The sequence below is a fragment of the Hyperolius riggenbachi genome, chromosome 5 (genome assembly GCF_040937935.1).
Source record: "Hyperolius riggenbachi isolate aHypRig1 chromosome 5, aHypRig1.pri, whole genome shotgun sequence".
Taxonomy (NCBI): Eukaryota; Metazoa; Chordata; class Amphibia; order Anura; family Hyperoliidae; genus Hyperolius; species Hyperolius riggenbachi.
Genome location: NC_090650.1, coordinates 420,745,935 through 420,764,935, shown reverse-complemented (window position 1 = coordinate 420,764,935; position 19,001 = coordinate 420,745,935). Strand labels below are relative to the sequence as shown.

General features: G+C 45.1%; 1 protein-coding gene across 1 annotated transcript in view; it reads left to right on the top strand.

Annotated features, from left to right (window-relative positions):
* ASAP1 (ArfGAP with SH3 domain, ankyrin repeat and PH domain 1) overlaps positions 1–19,001 on the top strand; it is a 187,288-nt gene that overhangs the window by 80,210 nt on the left and 88,077 nt on the right. Inside the window, exons 11-12 of the mRNA XM_068238413.1 lie at positions 1,248–1,323; positions 3,201–3,287. Of these exons, the coding sequence (XP_068094514.1) occupies positions 1,248–1,323; positions 3,201–3,287 (163 nt within the window). The remainder of the gene's footprint in view (positions 1–1,247; positions 1,324–3,200; positions 3,288–19,001) is intronic.

Below are 19,001 nucleotides of genomic sequence, written 5' to 3'. Positions count from 1 at the left end.
AGTTGCTTGGCAGCCCTGCTGATCTTTCTGCCATCCGTATTGTCTGAATCACAACCCTGAAACAAGCATGTGGCTAATTGGGTTGGAGCATCAAACATGCATTCTTGTGCAGGGTCTATGACTAAGGCCCGCTGCACACCAAAAACCGCTAGCAGATCCGCAAAATGCTAGCAGATTTTGAAATGCTTTTTCTTATTTTTCTGTAGCGTTTCAGCTAGCATTTTGCGGTTTTGTGTAGCGGTTTTGGTGTAGTAGATTTCATGTATTGTTACAGTAAAGCTGTTACTGAACAGCTACTGTAACAAAAACCGCCTGCAAAACCGTTCTGCAGGGCCGTTTTTCAGAGCGGTTTGCGGTTTTCCTATACTTAACATTGAGGCAAAAACGCATCCGCAATCCAAAATCTGCAGCAGCCCGGGAGTATGCGTTTCTGCAAAACGCTTCCCGCTCTGGTGTGTACCAGCCCATTGAAATACATTACCCAAGTGGATCTTCACCCGCAAGCGGATCGCAAACCGCAGCCGAAACGCTCTGGTGTGCACCAGCCCATTGAAATACATTACCCAAGCGGATCCGCTCCCGCAAGCAGATCGCAAAACGCAGCCGAAACGCTCTGGTGTGCACCAGCCCATTGAAATACATTACCCAAGCGGATCCGCTCCCGCAAGCAGATAGCAAAACGCAGCAGAAACGCTCTGGTGTGCACCAGCCCATTGAAATACATTACCCAAGCGGATCCGCTCCCGCAAGCGGATCGCAAACCGCAGCCGAAACGCTCTGGTGTGCACTAGGCCAAAGAGCATTAGAAGCAGTGGATCAGCAGCACAGCCAGGAATTGGGCCCGATCCAATGATATAATAATTTTGTATCTTTAGTCATAAATAATCTTTGCACTCTGCAATTTAAAAAGTACCAAAAAGTAGGTGAAGAGATACTGTCAAAAATATTCAGAGTATTTTCTTGCTTGCTGGTGGCATTTCATTAATAATGTGGAAATATCACCTAAGAGAAGAAAATGGCAAATTGCATCGGGTTCTATGTGCATTGTTACAAAAAAGGAATTAAATGTCAGCCAACCTATTTCCCTCACTTCAAATGTGCTTCATGTAATTACTCTGTACCTGTACTGATAGTGAATGAGCTTCAATGTGTAGCTACTATGCTTTTAGTTGTGTGAGTGGAATTGCTGTTCTGTTCAGCACTGCTATTATTTGTCTCCAATAATTTTTTTTTTTTTTTTATCTCAGTTTCTTCCAAGATGGTCTGAAGACTGCGGATAAGCTGAAACAGTACATTGAGAAGCTAGCTGCTGACTTATATAATGTGAGGAGTCACTTATGTCCTTTTAAAGTTTTTGAGTATTTTCATAACCAAATTCTACTGAGATTCCAGGGAGTACAATGATAAGAAGTCCACCGAAATGCGTTGAATATTACCAACCTGTGTTAAAGAGAAAGTGAGAAGCACAAAAGAAAAGAAAAACAGAACTAAACAGAACAATCAGGGTATCATGTGGGTCCTGAAAAGCAGCTACAAGTCTGATGAAGAATTGCACACCACCATAGAGGTGCTGGATTAGTAATTCCATGCAAAAAAATCCAATTAATCCGGACACTCTGTATGAACCAAGTTCACTGTTTTAATTCAAATAAAGTGACACATGCCATTCCATAAGCCAACGATTCGTTTCGGGGCCCCGTGGGGTCCCCTTTGTCAAGGCAACAAAACACAGAATGGTGACGTGACATCCTGTGTTTTGTTGCCTTGACAAAGGGGACCCCACGGGGCCCCGAAACGAATCGTTGGCTTATGGAATGGCATGTGTCACTTTACCTGAAAAGCAGCTAGGTCATAAAGACCACACAAAAAAAAGGAAATGGTAATATCTAAAATGTCCAGGAAGTATAGTTCTCATATAATATGGAAAATCAACTAGGTTCACTAAGTTGTCTATAGGTTTTCCAATTTGCCCAAATAGAATAAAATCTGGCAAGATTCTCAAAGCTAAAGTAATACACCCTATCCATAAGCATAATCCTATCAAGCCTCTGTGGTACCAAAGAGAAGTCAAGAGTGGGGGATTTCCATTGGAAGGCAATACGCCACTGAGCAGCAAGGAGCATATATCTATACAATGTACGATGGGAGCCAGGTACATCCTCATTAGGGGTATACAAGAGAGCTTGGGAGGCAGTTAAGGAAATCGGGAGTCCAAACACCTCATGGGCCATAGTCTTCCAGTTCTCCCAAAATCTTTTGACCTTGGGGCATTCCCAAAAAACGTGTACTAGCGTGCCCATAGTTCCACAAGAACGGAAGCAGTCAGCAGACACAGTAGGGTAAAATTTATGTAGTACTGTCCTCTTTCCTTTCCTCGCTGTCCTCCTCTTTCCTCGCTGTCCTCCTCTTTCCTCGCTGTCCTCCTCTTTCCTTTCCTCGCTGTCCTCCTCTTTCCTTTCCTCGCTGTCCTCTTTCCTCGCTGTCCTCCTCTTTCCTTTCCTCGCTGTCCTCCTCTTTCCTTTCCTCGCTGTCCTCCTCTTTCCTTTCCTCGCTGTCCTCCTCTTTCCTTTCCTCGCTGTCCTCCTCTTTCCTTTCCTCGCTGTCCTCCTCTTTCCTTTCCTCGCTGTCCTCCTCTTTCCTTTCCTCGCTGTCCTCCTCTTTCCTTTCCTCGCTGTCCTCCTCTTTCCTCGCTGTCCTCCTCTTTCCTCGCTGTCCTCCTCTTTCCTTTCCTCGCTGTCCTCCTCTTTCCTTTCCTCGCTGTCCTCCTCTTTCCTCGCTGTCCTCTTTTTCTTTCCTCGCTGTCCTCCTATTTCCTTTCCTCGCTGTCCGCCTCTTTCCTTTCTGTGCTGTCCTTCCCTTTCCTCGCTGTCGTCGTCCTTTCCTTTCCATGCTGTCATCGTCCTTTCCTTTCCATGCTGTCATCGTCCTTTCCATGCTGTCTTTCTCTTCTACACTGTCCTTCCCTTTCCTTTCCTCGCTGCCCTTCTCTTTTCTTTCTGTGCTGTCCTTCCCTTTCCTTTCCTCACTGACCTCCTCTTTGCTTTCCATGCTGTATTCCCCTTTTCTTTCCATGCTGTCCTCCTCTTTGCTTTCCATGCTGTCTTCCTCTTTGCTTTCCATGCTGTCTTCATCTTCCCATTCTACACAACGGCCATTTGGAGATTTTGTTGGACACATTGTGAAAGTCTGTTTCTTCTCAGATAAAGCAGACACAGGATGAAGAGAAGAAGCAGCTCACGGCCCTGCGGGACCTCATCAAGTCTTCTCTGCAGCTGGATCAGAAGGAGGTAGGTCTATATAGGTGACTATTGCGGTTCCACATCACGTTGCGAGTCAGAAGTAGTGGATTCCTTTAGCTGGTTGTCTGGTAGCCCAGGAATGGGCATCACGGGCAAGGTCTATTCAGGAGGTGGTTGCTCTTTGTGGTTTGCTGAATACTTGTATAAGTTGTGATGTTTTTCTAACTTCATGCTTCTGATGATGAGTTATTAAGGGTAAAGCAGGTTAGTTGAACTTCTGATAAAGCAGATATTGTAGTGTTAAATGTATTTTACCAACCTATGAGTTGAGCTTGTAACGACTTGGGCACCACTGGACACACTGTACCTTCAGATCATGGATTTAAGGGTGTTCTGTGTGCAATGCAATAAAAGAAAAGCGACTGGATTTCCACCTGGATTTCAGTAATTCAAGCTTTTGATTTATTGCTAAATAGCAGAAAATCGCACAACATTTTGGCCTATGGGTGGACTTTACCAAGTGCTGTCAGCACTTGATAAAGGCCACCACTAAGCTGAAATGTTGTGATATCAGCACTTGATAAAGGTCACCACTAAGCCGAAATGTTGTGTTATCAGCACTTGATAAAGGTCACCACTAGGCTGAAATGTTGTTCTATCAACACTTGATAAAGGTTACCACCAGGCCGAAATGTTGTGTTATCAGCACTTGATAAAGGTCACCACTAGGCTGAAATGTTGTTCTATCAACACTTGATAAAGGTTACCACCAGGCCGAACTGCTGAGTTATCAGCACTTGATACAGGTCACTACTAGGCCGAAATGTTGTGTTATCAGCACTTGATAAAGGCCACCACTAGACTGAAACCTTGTGCTATCATCACTTGATAAAGGCCTTTCTCCAACTCTTTATGCTAGGTACACACGATACAATCTTCTGTTAGATTTCTTGCCGGATTGATTATATCCAACCTGTCCGATATGATTTTGATCGATTTTTCCATTCACTTCTACAGGTTGGATATAATCGATCTGGCAAGAAAATTGTATCGTGTTAGGCATTACACCTCACTTGTTCGAGGTGTGGACTGGTTGACCCCCTGGTACATTACCAGCAGTTTTTTTTCGTTTGTGTTCTGTGTGATACACATTCGTTCACATTTTAGCATTATACTCCCTATATTCATCTTTGCCAAGGGCCACGTCTCAAGTCCCCATCAGTCTTTCCTATAGATTGGCGATTCAAAGTTCAGCTAAACCCCCAGGGGTGCCTCTAGCTATTTTGCCACTCCAGGCGAGAAAATCTGTGGCGCCCCCCACCCTTCCCCCCGAAAATAATCGTAATGCAGCAACGTTTCACTAGAAAATAATCGTAATGTGGCAATGTTTCACCAGAAAATAATCATAATGTGCCAGTGTTTCACAAGAATTTACTTTTATTGCAGCAGCGTTTCACCTGAAAAATACACGTAAAGGCGGCAGCGTTTCACTACAAAATACACGTAATGTGGGCAGCGTTTCACCACAAAATACACATAGGCAGGGCTCCACTTTCATGAGGCACAAAGGGGGACAGAAAAAAGCACAAAGGAGGGACAGAAGGAGGCACATGGGGACTGAATAAGGCACACAAGGTGACATAGGGAGGCACAGGGGGACAGAAGAAGGCATGAGGGTCAGAAGAAGTCAGAAAGGAGGACAGAATGAGACACAAAGGAGGCACAGGAGGCCAGAAGGTACACAGAGGGGCAGCTGGCGGTACAGGGGGACAGAAGAAGGCATGAGGGCCAGAAGGAGGCACCAAAAAGGACAGAAGGAGGCACAGGGACAGAAGGAGGCACAAAGGGGGGCAGAAGGAGGCACAATGGGGGACAGAAAAAAGCACAAAGGGAGGCACAGGGAGACAGTAGGAGTCACAAAGGTGAACAGAAGGATGCACAAAGGGGGATAGAAGGAGGCAAAAAAGAATGACAGAAAAAGGCAGAGGGGGGTGTAAGGAGGCACAGGGAGGCAGAGGGGGACAGACAGAGCCACAGGGAGACAGAAGAAGGCACAAAGGGGCACAGGGGTACAGAGGAAGGCGCAGCGGGTAGAGGTAGCACATGGAGACTGAAGAGGCACATGGAGACAGAATGAGGCACAAAGGGAGACAGAAGAAGGCACGAGGACAGAAGGAAGCAGAGTAGAAATGAAGGAGTAATGGGGGGCAGGGGTAGCACAGGGGGACAAAGAAAGGCACAAGGGGACATAAGGAGGCACAGGGGGACAGAAGGATGGAGAGGTGGCACAGGGGGACTGAAGAACGCACATGGAGACAGAAGGAGGCACAAAGGGAGACAGGAGGCATAAAGGGAGACAGAAAGATAAACAGGGGGTCAGACAGGGCACAAGGGACTGAAGGAGGCACAAAAGGGACAGAAGGAGGCACAAAGGGGGGGGGGGGGGGGAGGGATGTAGAAGGCACAGAGGGACACAGTGGCAGCTCTGCCTGCAACTTATACTAAGCAGATGCAGCAGAAGCAAGTAACAGAACTCACGTGGGGGTGGGGCTTAGTCAGGGGGCAGGGCTTTGTCCAGGGGCGAGGCTTAATCAAGCAACATGGCGCCCCCAGGACCAATGGCACTCCAGGCAATGGCCTGTACTGCCTATGCCTAGAGGCTCCCCTGTAAACCCCACACCGAAGAAGGCAGATTTTAGCAGCAATGATGACGGGTGAATATAAATAGCCTTTAGAAGCAAAGTGCTGCGCAGGATATGTCTCTTTCATTGGCCAAATGTTCTTCTCACTGCAGTAAAGCTTGCTTCCTGTCCCCTCAGAATTCAGCCGATAGGCATGCCAGTTGTAACTAAGCTTTTAACCCGGCCTCCAATGGTGCACATTACTGGGCAGAGGAGAGGTGGAAGAGCCTTGGGGAGACCTTGGAGTCCAGCAGAGCCCAACAATTGGTACATGAGTTGATGTTCTCCCCTGTCAATATTCCCAGCCTTTTGTGTCGGTTAGGTGAGACTTGACAGGTAGTTGCGTTGCGGATAACCAAGACTCTACTGTAGTTGTATAACTGGTTGTTTTGTAAAATAGTCTTATCTCTCTTTTACAAAAAATGGATCCAAGAGCAGATCATACTCCTTGCAGGGGTTTGCCTATGTCATTGAGAGTTCATCAGAGATATGGAGTTTTGTATGCATTCACTTAGGGAGGGGGGGGGGGGGGGCTCCTGGAAGGAGGTGGCAGCACTAAGATTTCCAGTAGGTTTCACACTGCAATCTGTCTGCAGTGTGTGGGCAGCTATAGATCTCTCTCTTGATTAGATTCAATCAGAATTGGATCGATCTGGTGGCAGATACAGACACATATATGGCCACCTTTAAGAGGAACGGTCGCCAAAATCTTAGACTTTAAAACACATACAAATAAGTACATTTCTCCTAGAGTAAAATGAGCCATAAATTACTTTTTTCCTATGTTGCTGTCACTTACAGTAAGTATTAGAAATCTGACATTACCGACAGATTTTGGACTAGCCCATCTTCTCATAGGGGGGTTCTCAGGGTTTTCTTTGTTTTTAAAAGCACTTAGTGAATGACAGTTGCTCTGTCCAACTGACAAAGTAGTGTGCAGCGAGCAGGGAGGCTGGCCAGCACCTTTGTATGAATCATTTTCAGGAAATGTCTTTATAAAGAATAAAGGCCATGCTGAAAATCCCCCATGAAGAGATGGACTAGCCCAAAACCTGTCGGTAATGTCAGATTTCTACTACCTGCTGTAAGTGACAGCAACATAGGAGAAAAGTAATTTATGGCTCATTTTACTCTGGAAGAAATGTACTTCTTACTTGTATGTGTTTTAAATTTTAAGATTTTCGCAATGGTTCTTCTTTAGGAACCAGTGAGACAACACACAAAGCTGAATTCCATTGAGATGTCTGAACTTGTAATTGTAAAATGTTGGTTAGTCATATAAAATCTTGTACTGCAGTGGAGCAACTCTTTAAAGAGACTCCGTAACAAAAATTGCATTCCTGTTTTTTATCATCCTACAAGTTCCAAAAGCTATTCTAATATGTTCTGGCTTACTGCAGCACGTTCTACTATCACCATCTCTGTAATAAATCAATGTATCTTTCCCTTGTCAGACTTGTCAGCCTGTGTCTGGAAGGCTGCCAAGTTCTTCAGTGTTGTGGTTCTGCTATGCACTCCCCTCTCAGGGGGGAAAGAAACACACAAATGATCTCTTGAGATTCAAAAGGAATGCTGTATACAGCCTGCTTATGTATGGATGTATTTTCTATGTGTGGACATACTGTACATCAACCTACTTCCTGTTTTGGTGGCCATTTTGTTTGTTTATAAACAGACTTTTTAAAACTGTTTTTAACCACTTTTAATGCGGCGGGGAGCGGCGAAATTGTGACAGAGGGGAATAGGAGATGTCCCCTAACGCACTGGTATGTTTACTTTTGTGCGATTTTAACAATACAGATTCTCTTTAACCACTTGCCGACCGCCTACTTCATATTGGCGGCGGCAAAGTGGCAGCCCCAGGACCACGTAACGCAGATTGGCGTCAGGTCCTGGGGCACTCTCTGGCCGGGGATCGCGCGCTGGGATGCGCGCGCATCCACCGGCAATAGGCTCCGCCCACCCGCGACGTCAACCCGCCGGCCAATCGGAAGCGCCGGCGGGTTGTTAACCCGACGATCGCCGGATAGGAAGCGTATAATACGCTTTGTAATGTTTACAAAGTGTATTATACAGGCTGCCTCCTGCCCTGGTGGTCCCAGTGTCCGAGGGACCACCAGGGCAGGCTGCAGCCACCCTAGTCTGCACCCAAACACACTGATTTGCCCCCCCCTGCCCCCTGATCGCCCACAGTACCCCTCAGACCCCCCCCTGCCCACCCCCCAGACCACCATTTGCACACAATCACCCCCCTAATCACCCATCAATCACTCCCTGTCACTATCTGTCAACGCTATTTTTTTTTTTAGTCCCTAAACTGCCCCCTGCTCCCTCCTGATCACCCCCCCACCCCTCAGATTCTCCCCAGACCCCCCCAGACCCTCCCCCCCCCCCCTGTGTACTGTATGCATCTATCCCCCCTGATCACCTGTCAATCACCCGTCAATCACCCGTCAATCACCCCCTGTCACTGCCACCCATCAATCAGCCCCTAACCTGCCCCTTGCGGGCAATCTGATTACCCACCCACACCAATAGATCGCCCGCAGATCCGACATCAGATCACCTCCCAAATCCATCGTTTACATCTATTCTCTCCTCTAAACACCCACTAATTACCCATCAATCACCCATCAATCACCCCCTATCACCACCTGTCACTGTTACCCATCAGATTAGACCCTTGCGGGCACCCAATCGCCCGCCCACACGCTCAGATTGCCCTCAACCCCCGCCCTTATCGATTCGCCAGTGCATTATTTACATCCGTTCTTCCCTGTAATAACCCACTGATCACCTGTCAATCACCCCCTGTCACTGCCACCCATCAATCACCCCCTGTCACTGCCACCCATCAATCAGCCCCTAACCTGCCCCTTGCGGGCAATCTGATCACCCACCCACACCAATAAATCGCCCGCAGATCCGACATCAGATCACCTCCCAAATCCATCGTTTACATCTATTCTCTCCTCTAAACACCCACTAATTACCCATCAATCACCCCCTATCACCACCTGTCACTGTTACCCATCAGATTAGACCCTAATCTGCCCCTTGCGGGCACCCAATCACCCACCCACACGCTCAGATTGCCCTCAGACCCCCCCCCCCTTATCAATTCGCCAGTGCAATATTTACATCTCTTATTCCCTGTAATAACCCACTGATCACCTGTCAATCACCCATCAATCACCCCCTGTCACTGCCACCCATCAATCACCCCCTGTCACTGCCACCCATCAATCAGCCCCTAACCTGCCCCTTGCGGGCAATCTGATCACCCACCCACACCAATAGATCGCCCGCAGATCCGACATCAGATCACCTCCCAAGTGCAGTGTTTACATCTCTTCTCTCCTCTAAACACCCACTAATTACCCATCAATCACCCCCTATCACCACCTGTCACTGTTACCCATCAGATTAGACCCTAATCTGCCCCTTGCGGGCACCCAATCACCCGCCCACACCTCAGAACGCCCTCAGACCCCAGCCCTGATCACCTCGCTAGTGCATTGCTTGCATCTATTTCCCCCCTCTAATCACACCTTGAGACACCCATAAATCACCTCCTGTCACCCCCTAGCACACCTACCCATCAGATCAGGCCCTAATTTGCCCCGTGTGGGCTCCTGATCACTCGGCCAAACCCTCAGATCCCCCTCAGACCCCCTTCCGATCACCTCCCCAGTGCATTGATTGCATCTATTTTCCCCTCTAACCGCCCCCTGAGACACCCATCAATCACCTCCTGTCACCCCCCTAGCACTCCTATCCATCAGATCAGGCCCAATTCATCCTGTCATCTAAGAGGCCACCCTGCTTATGACCGTTTCCACAAAATTTGCCCCCTCATAGACCACCTGTCATCAAAATTTGCAGATGCTTATACCCCTGAACAGTCATTTTGAGAAATTTGGTTTCCAGACTACTCACAGTTTTGGGCCCGTAAAATGCCAGGGCAGTATAGGAACCCCACAAGTGACCCCATTTTAGAAAGAAGACACCCCAAGGTATTCTGTTAGGTGTATGATGAGTTCATAGAAGATTTTATTTTTTGTCAAAAGTTAGCGGAAATTGGATTTTTATTGTTTTTTTCACAAAGTGTCATTTTTCACTAACTTGTGACAAAAAATAAAATCTTCTATGAACTCACCATACCCCTAACGGAATACCTTGGGGTGTCGTCTTTCTAAAATGGGGTCACTTGTGGGGTTCCTATACTGCCCTGGCATTTTAGGGGCCCTAAACCGTAGGGAGTAGTCTAGAAAACAAATGCCTCAAAATGACCTGTGAATAGGACGTTGGGCCCCTTAGCGCACCTAGGCTGCAAAAAAGTGTCACACATGTAGTATCGCCATACTCAGGAGAAGTAGTATAATGTGTTTTGTGGTGTATTTTTACACATACCCATGCTGGGTGGGAGAAATCTCTCTGTAAATGGACAATTGTGTGTAAAAAAAATCAAAAATGTGTCATTTACAGAGATATTTCTCCCACCCAGCATGGTTATATGTAAAAATACACCACAAAACACATTATACTACTTCTTCTGAGTACGGCGATACCACATGTGTGACACTTTTTTGCAGCCTAACTGTGCTAAGGGGCCCAAAGTCCAATGAGTACCTTTAGGATTTCACAGGTCATTTTGAGACATTTGGGTTCAAGACTACTCCTCACGGTTTAGGGCCCCTAAAATGCCAGGGCAGTATTGGAACCCCACAAATGACCCCATTCTAGAAAGAAGACACCCCAAGGTATTCCGTTAGGAGTATGGTGAGTTCATAGAAGATTTTATTTTTTGTCACAAGTTAGCGGAAATTGATATGTATTGTTTTTTTTTTTTCACAAAGTGTCATTTTCCGCTAACTTGTGACAAAAAAAAAATCTTCTATGAACTCACCATACCCCTAACGGAATACCTTGGGGTGTCTTCTTTCTAAAATGGGGTCACTTGTGGGGTTCCTATACTGCCCTGGCATTTTAGGGGCCCTAAACCGTGAGGAGTAGTCTAGAATCCAAATGCCTCAAAATGACCTGTGAATAGGACGTTAGGCCCCTTAGCGCACCTAGGTTGCAAAAAAGTGTCACACATGTGGTATCGCCGTACTCAGAAGAAGTAGTATAATGTGTTTTGAGGTGTATTTTTATACATACCCATGCTGGGTGGGAGAAATCTCTCTGTAAATGGACAATTGTGTGTAAAAAAAATCAAATGTCATTTACAGCGATATTTCTCCCACCTAGCATCTGTATGTGTAAAAATACACCCCAAAACACATTATACTACTTCTCCTGAGTACAGCGGTACCACATGTGTGGCACTTTTTTGCACCCTAAGTGCGCTAAGGGGCCCAAAGTCCAATGAGTACCTTTAGGATTTCACAGGTCATTTTGCGACATTTGGTTTCAAGACTACTCCTCACGGTTTAGGGCCCCTAAAATGCCAGGGCAGTATAGGAACCCCACAAATGACCCCATTTTAGAAAGAAGACACCCCAAGGTATTCCGTTAGGAGTATGGTGAGTTCATAGAAGATTTTATTTTTGTCACAAGTTAGCAGAAAATGACACTTTGTGAAAAAAAACAATTCAAATCAATTTCCGCTAACTTGTGACAAAAAAAAAAAAATCTTCTATGAACTCACCATCCTCCTAATGGATTACCTTGGGGTGTCTTCTTTCTAAAATGGGGTAATTTGTGGGATTCCTATACTGTCCTGGCATTTTAGGGGCCCTAAACCGTGAGGAGCAGTCTTGAAACAAAATTTCTCAAAATGACCTGTGAAATCCTAAAGGTACTCATTGGACTTTGGGCCCCTTAGCGCAGTTAGGGTGCAAAAAAGTGCCACACATGTGGTATCGCCGTACTCAGGAGAAGTAGTATAATGTGTTTTGGGGTGTATTTTTCCACATACCCATGCTGAGTGGGAGAAATATCTCTATAAATTGACAATTGTGTGTAAAAAAAAAGAAAACAATTGTCATTTACGGAGATATTTCTCCCACCCAGCATGGGTATGTGTAAAAATACACCCCAAAACACATTATACTACTTCTCCTGAGTACGGCAATACCACACGTGTGGCACTTTTTTGCAGCCTAACTGCGCTAAGGGGCCCAAAGTCCAATGAGCATCTTTAGGCTTTACAGGGGTGCTTACAATTAGGCACCCTCCAAAATGCCAGGACAGTGAACACACCCCACAAATGACCCCATTTTGGAAAGTAGACACTTCAAGGTATTCAGAGAGTAGCATAGTGAGTCCGTGGCAGATTTCATTTTTTTTTTGTCGCAAGTTAGAAGAAATGGAAACTTTTTTTTTTTTTTTTTTTTGTTACAAAGTGTCATTTTCCGCTAACTTGTGACAAAAAATAAAATCTTCTATGAACTCACCATGCCTCTCACTGAATACTTTGGGATGTCTTCTTTCCAAAATGGGGTCATTTGGGGGGGATTTGTACTATCCTGGAATTTTAGCCCCTCATGAAACCTGACAGGTGCGCAGAAAAGTCAGAGATGCTTGAAAATGGGAAAATTCACTTTTGGCACCATAGTTTGTAAACGCTATAACTTTTACCCAATCCAATAAATATACACTGAATGTTTTTTTTTTTATCAAAGACGTAGCAGAATAACTTTCGCGCTCAAATGTATAGGAAATTTTACTTTATTTGAAAAATGTCAGCACAGAAAGTTAAAAATGTCATTTTTTTGACAAAATTCATGTCTTTTTTGATGAATATAATAAAAAGTAAAACTCGCAGCAGCAATCAAATAGCACCGAAAGAAAGCTGCATTAGTGACAAGAAAAGGAGGTAAAATTCATTTAGGTGGTAGGTTGTATGACTGAGCAATAAACCGTGAAAGCTGCAGTGGTCCGAATGGAAAAAAAGGCTCTGGTCCTTAAGGGGTTTTATGACTGCAGTCCTTAAGTGGTTAAGTAAATTTTTCAGTGACTTCCCTGGCTATGTTTATGTATGTGCGGAATCCCTGCAATGCTGGGACTTTGACATGATATTTTTGGTTGTGTTGACAATACTTGCCCTTGTGCTGACTCCTAGGACTCTCTGCAGGGGTTGGGCTTTGAAGTGTGTTTGTTATTCTTGTATAGCGTTAACTTGTTCTGCAGATGATTACAGAATACATAGCATCATTCACACAGCGTGGTAATTTGCCTGCCACCTGTAGCCTTGTACACCCGCTCAGTAACAGCCACCCTCAGCAATTGTTGGGGCATCAAACACACTACAGGTATGGACTTCAGTTATAAAGCAGAGAAGCATGCATTGTTCAGCATACCTCCCAACTTTATTCAGATAAAAAAAGAGGGACACTTAAGCCACGCCCCTGCCACACCCTTGGTCTCACCCCCACCACACCCCCGAGTCATGCATACCATAAAGATTTCATAAGAAAAAAGTTTAAAGTTTAGAGTCCAGAAAACACATTTTTCAGTTATAAAAACACATAGATTTACATAGATCGCTACACGAGTCCTGAAAGAGAGACAAATGAGGAGGACAGAGGGACAGAGGGAGCTATGCTGATCGGTGGAGAGGGGATTCTCTTTCACAATCGAGCTGAAAGATGTCTCCACGCTCTGAAACCAAAAATGTATTCTGTGTCAATTGAAATCATAGGAACATTAACCAATCCTTTTATGATAAACCGTTATTTTCCATCCTGCCCAATCGAGGCCATAAAATGATAGATTCGATTTGATTGAGTAATGTATAGACACCTATACCAAATCACATTTTAAGAGGGGGAGGCTGTTGGGGAAATAAAGGAATTTCTGGCTCAGAATTCCTCTGGCTGCCAAGACATACTGGCCAATGCTGGGAATACACGGCTCGATTCTGAGTCATTTAGATGGCTCGATGGATAATTCCCAACACATCCGATCTCCCGCCCGATAGTTCCCCGCTCGATTCTGCATGGAGGACAATGGGAAAAGATAAGAAAAACGGGCGGAAGATAAGAGAATCGCCTGCGGAATTGAGCGGGGAATCAATCGAGCGGGAAAATCAAAATCCAGCCGTGTATGTCCAGCATAAGGGCCTGTTTCCACTGACAAGTGATGCGAGTGCAGCTACCTCGCCACATCGCATCACTTCCGCTGGCGTCCGCATCACTTCCACATCTCCCGAAGCGGAAGTGTATGGAGGGGACGGCGGGCGGATTTGACCATGTGAGAATGCAGCATGCTGCAGATTCTCGGATCACTCCGCACGCAATGGAGACCGTTCCATTGCTGTGCATCGGGTTCAGGACATCCGTGGTGCGATGCGGCTATGTACTGCATAACGCTGCTTCTAATGGAAATGGTCCCTTAAAGCGGTATCGTCACCATAAAAATCAAATTTCAACAGCAACTGGTCTGAGTGTATTAAGTGATAACGATGCTAATCCTGCATTCAAAACTTTTTAAAACATTTTCTGCTGTTATGATTTGGAGTTATCATATACCTTAGGAGCACTGGCTCTTTAGTAGTCGGTGCCAAAGAATTGCATGCTGGGGGTTATTTTTATCTATAATATATTCCTCCTCTCCCCTTTATTTCCCTGGCTACTGCTTATCTGAAACCTGATCCCCCTACTCACTCGTGTTTACTAACAAGGCTGAGATGACTCAGTGATTGGAGGAGACAAGAAAAAAAAGTAAAGGGCAGAAATGACATCACGAGTTAGCCTTTACTGTGGGCAAAAGACATGGTCCCCACCAGGAACAGAATTCTCGTCATTTACTATATAACATTCACTGAAATCAAAACCTGGACAGTACAATACATGTGTTATGTAAGAAGATCTAGTATTTATCTACTTAAATGTGTTTTTTTTCCCTGGAATAGTATGGCTGATCCTACTGCTTTAACGGGCAGTTACAGCGAGTAGTATATGGAGGCTGCCATATTTGTTTTTTTTAAAGCAATACCAGTCACCTGGCAGTCCTGTCGATCCTCTGTTTCTAATACTTTTAGCCATAGACCCTGAACAAGCATGCTCATCAGGTGTTCTGATTGAAGTCAGACTGGATTAGCTGCATGCTTGTTTTGGGTGTGGGATTCAGACACTTCAGCAGCCAAAGAGATCAGCAGGGCTGCCAGGCAACTGGTATTGTTTAAAAGAAAATAAATATGGCAGCCTCTATATACTCCAGGTTCCCTTTAAGAAAGCTCAGAGGAGACTGAAGCATTGGGATTGTCATAGACCGCACTGACTTCAGGCTGAACAAAGAGAGCCTATTGTTTTTGGTTGGAGACAAGCTATCTGGGTGGGAGAGGAGCACGAATATTAGCTAGAAGAGAAATACAAATATAACAGTGAAGCAAAGCTTGCACAAGGCAGTCGACAAATATGGGCTGTTCCATATTCATAAGATATGGAAATCTGGATGCGGAGCTGGTATTTGTGTTTGCAGATGCCACGTTCCACACATACAAGTTAACACAGCGCTTACTAATGGTGCGGGCACACGAGCGACCACTTTCACCCGCATAGATCAGGATTCTGTCTCATAGGGCATCAGCTCAGGGGACAAGTGCTGTACCGATGTGCTTCTAGGCTACAGCCAAATGAAACACACTGTTGCTATGGGGGGGGGGGGGAGGGGGGGATGGTGAAGCGGCAGGCGGGGCAAGGATGGAACTACACCCATATTCATTGCCATTGTTTAAAGGACAACTGAAGTGAGAGGTATGTGGAGGCTGCCATATTATTTTCCTTATAAACAGTACCAGTTGCCTGGCAGCCCTGCTGGTCTATTTGGCTGCTGTAGTGTCTGAATCACACCAGAAACAAGCATGCAGCTAATCCTGTCAGCTCTGACAATAATGTCAGAAACACCTGATCTGCTGCATGCTTGTTCAGGGGCTATGGTTGAAGGTATTAAGCCCAATCTACACGATACGATTCTTTGTACGATTCAATTACGATTCTATTTACGATTCTATTAAATCCGACATGTCCGATCGGGATTCGATTCGATTCAGTTCGATTTGCCATTGCAAAACAATGGCAAATCGGATTGCATCGAATCCCGATCGGACATGTCTGATTTAATCGAATCGCAAATAGAATCGTATCGTGTAGATTGGGATTAAGGCAGAGGATCAGCAGGATAGCCAGGTAACTGGTATTGTTTAAAAGGAAATAAATGTGATAGCCTCCATATTCTTACTTCAGTTGCCCTTAAAAGGGAACCCCAAAGTGAGTGAGATATGGAGGCTGCCATATTTAAGTAAGATGGCTGGCAGTCCTGCTGATCCTCCGACTCTTATCCATTGAAAAGCCAGCAGATCAGGTGCTCTGACTCAAATCTGTCTGGATTAGCTGCATGCTTGTTTCAGGTGTGTGATTCCACTACTAGTTTATTCTAGTATGTATATAAGGTTTTAGTTTTTAAGTTTGTTTACATCTGTTTCCTGTGGTGCACTCCCCATTATCATGTGACAGTTGTGGTAGAGACCCATCCATACAGTGTGCTAAACACTCCAGTGACCAGTCACTGCACCCCAAATGTGGCTGTGAAAATTGAAATGGGTAGTGTAGGTGGTGGGATACTTCAGGTCTGCTATAACTTTGCACTTATTAGTTGTTTTGTTTAGGGGGATGCTTTGCTTATAGTCATATTACGGGTTTACATCTTCTTTAGCAGTTCTGAGCTCAGTAAGGTAAAGTTCTATCTGGTTGATCTGGTGCTTAGAGACACTGAAGTGAAAAAAGAAAAAGATGATATTATGATTTGTATGTGTAGTACAGCTAAGAAATAAAACATTAAGAGCAGATACATCAGTCTAATTGTTTCCAGTGCAGGAAGATTTAAGAAACTCCAGTTGTTATCTCTATACAAAAAAGCCATTAAGCTCTATGACTTTCAAAGTCGTGGAGAGGGCTGTTTTCTGACTTTTATTATCTCAACTGTTAGTTAATTTTTTACTTTTTCTCTACTAGAGGAGAGGTCATTAGTTCACAGACTGCTCTGAAAGAATCATTTAGAATGCTGAGTGTTGTGTAATCTGCACATATTAGAGAATGATGCAATGTTAGAAAAAACACTATATACCTGAAAATAAAAATATGAGAATATTTTCTTTGCTGCTAATCTTCTAGTAATTATTCATAGTACACAACCAATTCATTATATCATATATTTGTTTCGCTTCAGTGTCTCTTTAAGTGTGAATTTGGCAGTGGTGGTTTGCGCACCAGTGTTGGATTTTGGCTGCGTGGCTAGTTTTGGTTTCCGGCCTCTGTCACCCGACTGTTTTCGCCAGCAATTACCTCCACACATTTACCTCGCCCAATCCTCGCCCTTTAAAATGATCCCTTAGCCGATTTCTCTCTCTCTAATCCCCCTTTTTGAGGCCAGTCTATGTCCCCCTTTAAAATGATGAACCCCTTTCCGTCTCACACACACCAAAAGCCCCCCCCCCCCCCCCAAGCTAAAAAGCCAATCTCCGCCCTCTATGCAAATCCTCCTCCTTTGAAGATATCCCTAGCTAAACCCCACACTTGACATCAGTCCTAAGCCTCTCTTCTTAAAATAATCCCTAGCCGAACCCTTTTCCTGTTGCCAATTACAAATCTATCCCTTTTGAGTGTCCTCTCCCTACACTGCTGCCCAACCCTAAAGGACATCTGAAGTGAGAGGGATATGGAGGCTACCGTACCATATGTATTTTGCTTTTTAGCAATACCAGTTGCCTGGCTATTTTGCTCATCCTCGGCCTCTAATGCTTTAAGCCATAGACCCTGAACAAGCATGCAGATCAGCTGTTTCAGACTGAAGTCTGACGGGATTGTTTCCATGCTTGTTTCAGGTGTGTGATCCAGACATGCTGATGCATGAAAGATCAGGACTGCCAGGCAATTTGCATTGTTTAAAAGGAAATAAATATAGCAGCCTCCATAACCCTCTCACATATTTCGGGTTCTTTAACCCCAACTTTTCAGTTTTTGCCTCATTTCCAGTTTCAGTATGACCACCTACCCCACTGCTGATACTACTACTGCTGAGCCCAACTCCCCGAACCACCAATGTGCCAAATCCGGATGTTGTGTTGTGGGCGGGGCGTCCTGGCAATGTCACCACCTGCTGTGGAGTTGCCAGTGCTGTACCATGCTGGTAGCCAGTGTAATTACACCTGCCCCTGGCAGCCAGTGTTGTGCCACCCTTGCAGCTCAGACTTTGTGCCAAACAGATGCTTCTGAGGCAGCAGCATGTAAAGAAAATTAGGGGGGGGGGGGGGGTGAGAGTTCTGGGTTGGGAGGTGAAGCAATATAGTCAACATAGACTTATCTGGCTCTCCTTGGATATGAAGTGAGACCTCCCAAGGCGATATGCAAATCAGTGTTAACACTGCTACAAATAAACCACATCAATGTTATAGAGCCCCCTGCTGTCCAAGACCAGTGTTGTATAGTCCAAATAAACCCATCAATGAACACAGCAAATTCTTATAGCGATCATAGATGAACCTAAACTGTGCATTGAAGTGAAGTGGTAGATAGAATAGCTGTTCTATAGGTTACTGCACTACAGTTCATTTCCTCTCCAAAGTCGTAGGAAAAAAAGAAGTGATGGAGGAAAAGAAAGCATCATATCGGGTCTACTGAAAGCGTGGTGCGTAGACCAAGCCAATCTCACTTGAAACAAACAGCAGGGTGTGAACAGATGGGTGCCGGGGGAAATACATGGGGCAGCTATCAGCAGGAGGTTTGTGTGCAGCCGCTATGACCAGGGCCATGCTTTCTGGATTAAAAGCACATCGGACCCAATACGCTGAAATGTCACCTGGCTCTTTTCCTCCCTTATGCAGATTTATGCAGGTTGAAAATCGTCCAATCAAATTCACTCTTGGTTCGCTGCCTATAAAATTAGCATAATCCAGCATTAACTCAAAATGATTTTCCTCCCATTGACCATCCATACTGTTTAAGAGAGATACTGTACTTAGCGGTAGCCAGGGCTGACGAGTCGAGGAGTCTGGGTAATTTTTGGGTACCTGGAGTGAGTGGTTTCATAAAATAAGAAGTCTGAGTCCTGATGATTTGTGTACCCACTCCATAGC